This window comes from Mercurialis annua, linkage group LG6, assembly GCF_937616625.2.
Source record: "Mercurialis annua linkage group LG6, ddMerAnnu1.2, whole genome shotgun sequence".
Classification (NCBI taxonomy): domain Eukaryota; kingdom Viridiplantae; phylum Streptophyta; class Magnoliopsida; order Malpighiales; family Euphorbiaceae; genus Mercurialis; species Mercurialis annua.
Genome location: NC_065575.1, coordinates 9,288,499 through 9,291,197, shown reverse-complemented (window position 1 = coordinate 9,291,197; position 2,699 = coordinate 9,288,499). Strand labels below are relative to the sequence as shown.

Below are 2,699 nucleotides of genomic sequence, written 5' to 3'. Positions count from 1 at the left end.
ATGTACATTAATATTCAACATTAACAGAAATATCTATCTTTAGCTTCTGCAAGCAGTTTTTTTTTCATCTGTTTCAGGCTCTTTCTCAAACTTAAATTTATTTACGAGTATATTTGAATTTGAAGTGAAAATCAACATAAAAAAATTCAAACTCTAACATTATTATCTCTGGTCTTGAACTAATAAAATATTATTTTATTCTTCTTTCTTTTGACTATTGGGAAACATATATTTTTTACGCTTGTAAAAAAATTAGTCGAAAGTTATACAACGAACGTACCATTTGAGCTATAGTTTATTAATATATTATTTTATTATTTTATTCAGTTGTTGTCCTGGCATATATGTCCATCAACTTAGGTCCATTTTGGGAAAAAAAAGAATAATAATTAATTTTACTTAAGCACATGGAAATCGATCGAAGAAAGCAAATTTTTTAGTTGAAGTTGATAGCTTATTTTGCTCAATCATAAAGCAAAGCAAACCATATATTTTTGTTTGTTCAGATTTGGCTTTCATAAAGTAAAAGCCATGGTCCAGACATAGACACTATACTCTATTCTATTGCCAAGACAGCCAGAAATCAGTATTACATCGCTCGTCAAATGTTATTATCGAGTCCGATGCGTTGTATGTTATTCTTGATATTAGACGGCCTCTAAAAACTAGTACGGCACATTTACAATTGCTAAAGTAATCGCGTTTTTTGTTAGGTCCGCAGGAATGGTTTGATATATTCCTTACTTTTCTTACGGTGGTTCGGATTTGACTTAATGTATTTTATGCTGATTTTCTCAAAAAAATAAATAAATTCAGGTCCCTAAGTTAATAATTCCTATGTACAAGTTAGTCTAGTTACATATATGGTTTAATAAAGCTATACTCATGAGTCATGAGTCCAGTTCAGTAAAATAGTAATTTTAGCCATTAAGTTAATTACTATATAGATTCATCTAGATATAAATGGAATTAACTCTAATTAGAATTTAAGTTCAACCTTAGTGAGTGGTATAAATATGATTTATACAAATAGAAGCACACTAATTATGTATCTAATTTAAAAATTCTGCTGCAGAAATAAAAATGGTGCAGATTTTGTGATAGGTTTTAAAGATCATGAGAAGAAAAACAGTCAATATGGTAGAAGTAGTTACAGAATGAACAAGTAGTGCATGCAGAATAACACACACCATGCATGAAACAACTCATGCTCTTAATGCATTTTCCTCTTATTTAATCCCTTTTTTTAACCCTAAGTTTTATTCTATGCCCAAATCAAACCAAAACTATGGCCTCTGTTTATCCTAATTTTGCCATTGCTTCCATAGCTGCTCTGCTTCTTTTCATTTCCCTTCCACCCAAAATCCTCACACAAGTCACCCCACCAACTCCAACTATAGCTGATTGCACTCCAAGGCTGCTGCCATTGACAACTTGTGCTCCGTTTGTGCAAGGCTTCGCCCCGTCACCGCCGTCAATGTGCTGCGACAATCTCAGGCAACTCCACCAGCAGCAACCTGCCTGTGTTTGTCTCTTGCTCAATGGTACCACCTTGAGTTCCTTCCCAATTAACACCACCCTCGCTCTTCAGCTCCCCGCTCTTTGTCGCCTCCAACTCGACAGATCTTGTTCAGGTAAGATCTATACACATAATCTTCCTTAGAATAACTCATTAAGAGCTATGCAAAGACTTAAAATGGTTTAATTTCCTGAAGGGGTTCCTGAGCAAACTCAGCCTCAAGTGCCTACTACTTCACCTGCATCTCGAGTTCCACCTGTTCCGCGAGGAGCCAGCAATCATTCTTCTAATGCCACACACACCAACTCTACTTTTGTTGCTGGTATGAACATATAAATCCTCATATTGTCAATTAATTTCTTCTGATTTTTTTCTACTCATCTAATTTGCTACATTTGATTTTCCTGACCGGATTTTTTCCAGCTTCTCCAATGATTCAAGTGTCACCAAGACCTATTGTCATGGGAATAGGACTCGGCAGGAGCGCCGCTATCAAGTTGAAGACAGAAGACCTCTTGGCCATGACTCTGTTAGCTATTCTTCTTACAAAAGCAATTCACTAAAGATCATCAGTTTTCATATTCTAATTTAGCCTATTGGTTTTTTCTGTAGTAATAGTCTAGCTAGCACCTTGGATCTTTATGATTCATTTAAAACAGCAGTATTTTGCTGTTGTACTACTATCATTTGTATACCCTTTTGCTAATTTATAAAAATTCTCACAGTTTCTAGCTAACAATTAATTTTTCAATTCTATATAACATCTGAAACCGTAACCCCGTAAAAGAATGCAAGTAAGCTTGAGATAAACTATACTAAATTATCAGAAAATCAACAACAATCAGCTCTGTTGGAATATGCCTAGAATTCTAATTCCTATTTGGATTAGGACTCTATTGTGGAGTATTTAGGTGAAGGATAACTTTGTTGTCATTGAGTAATTAGGAAGTATAAATCCAATTAGGATTAATATTCCTAATGCCATATAGACTATTTATTCACTATATATACACTACCTTATTCACCTTTTAGAAGACACCAAAAACCGAACACACAATGTAGACATTGATGTGAATAAGGGGAAAAGGGGGTGTGTGTGATGTGAGGAATATAAGTTAATTCTTACCCTTTTGGGTACTTCTTGTAGAGAGAGAAACACTTTGTGGGTTTTTCTTCTAAG

At 34.4% G+C, this 2,699-nt stretch overlaps 1 protein-coding gene across 1 annotated transcript; it reads left to right on the top strand.

Annotated features, from left to right (window-relative positions):
- The first annotated feature begins 1,198 nt into the window (after positions 1-1,198).
- LOC126688129 (non-specific lipid transfer protein GPI-anchored 10) lies at positions 1,199-2,201 on the top strand. The gene is made up of 3 exons (XM_050382723.2): positions 1,199-1,634; positions 1,716-1,841; positions 1,943-2,201. The coding sequence occupies exons 1-3, from the start codon at positions 1,289-1,291 to the stop codon at positions 2,080-2,082; spliced, it is 612 nt and encodes a 203-aa protein (XP_050238680.1). The 5' UTR covers positions 1,199-1,288; the 3' UTR covers positions 2,083-2,201.
- The last annotated feature ends 498 nt before the right edge of the window (positions 2,202-2,699 follow it).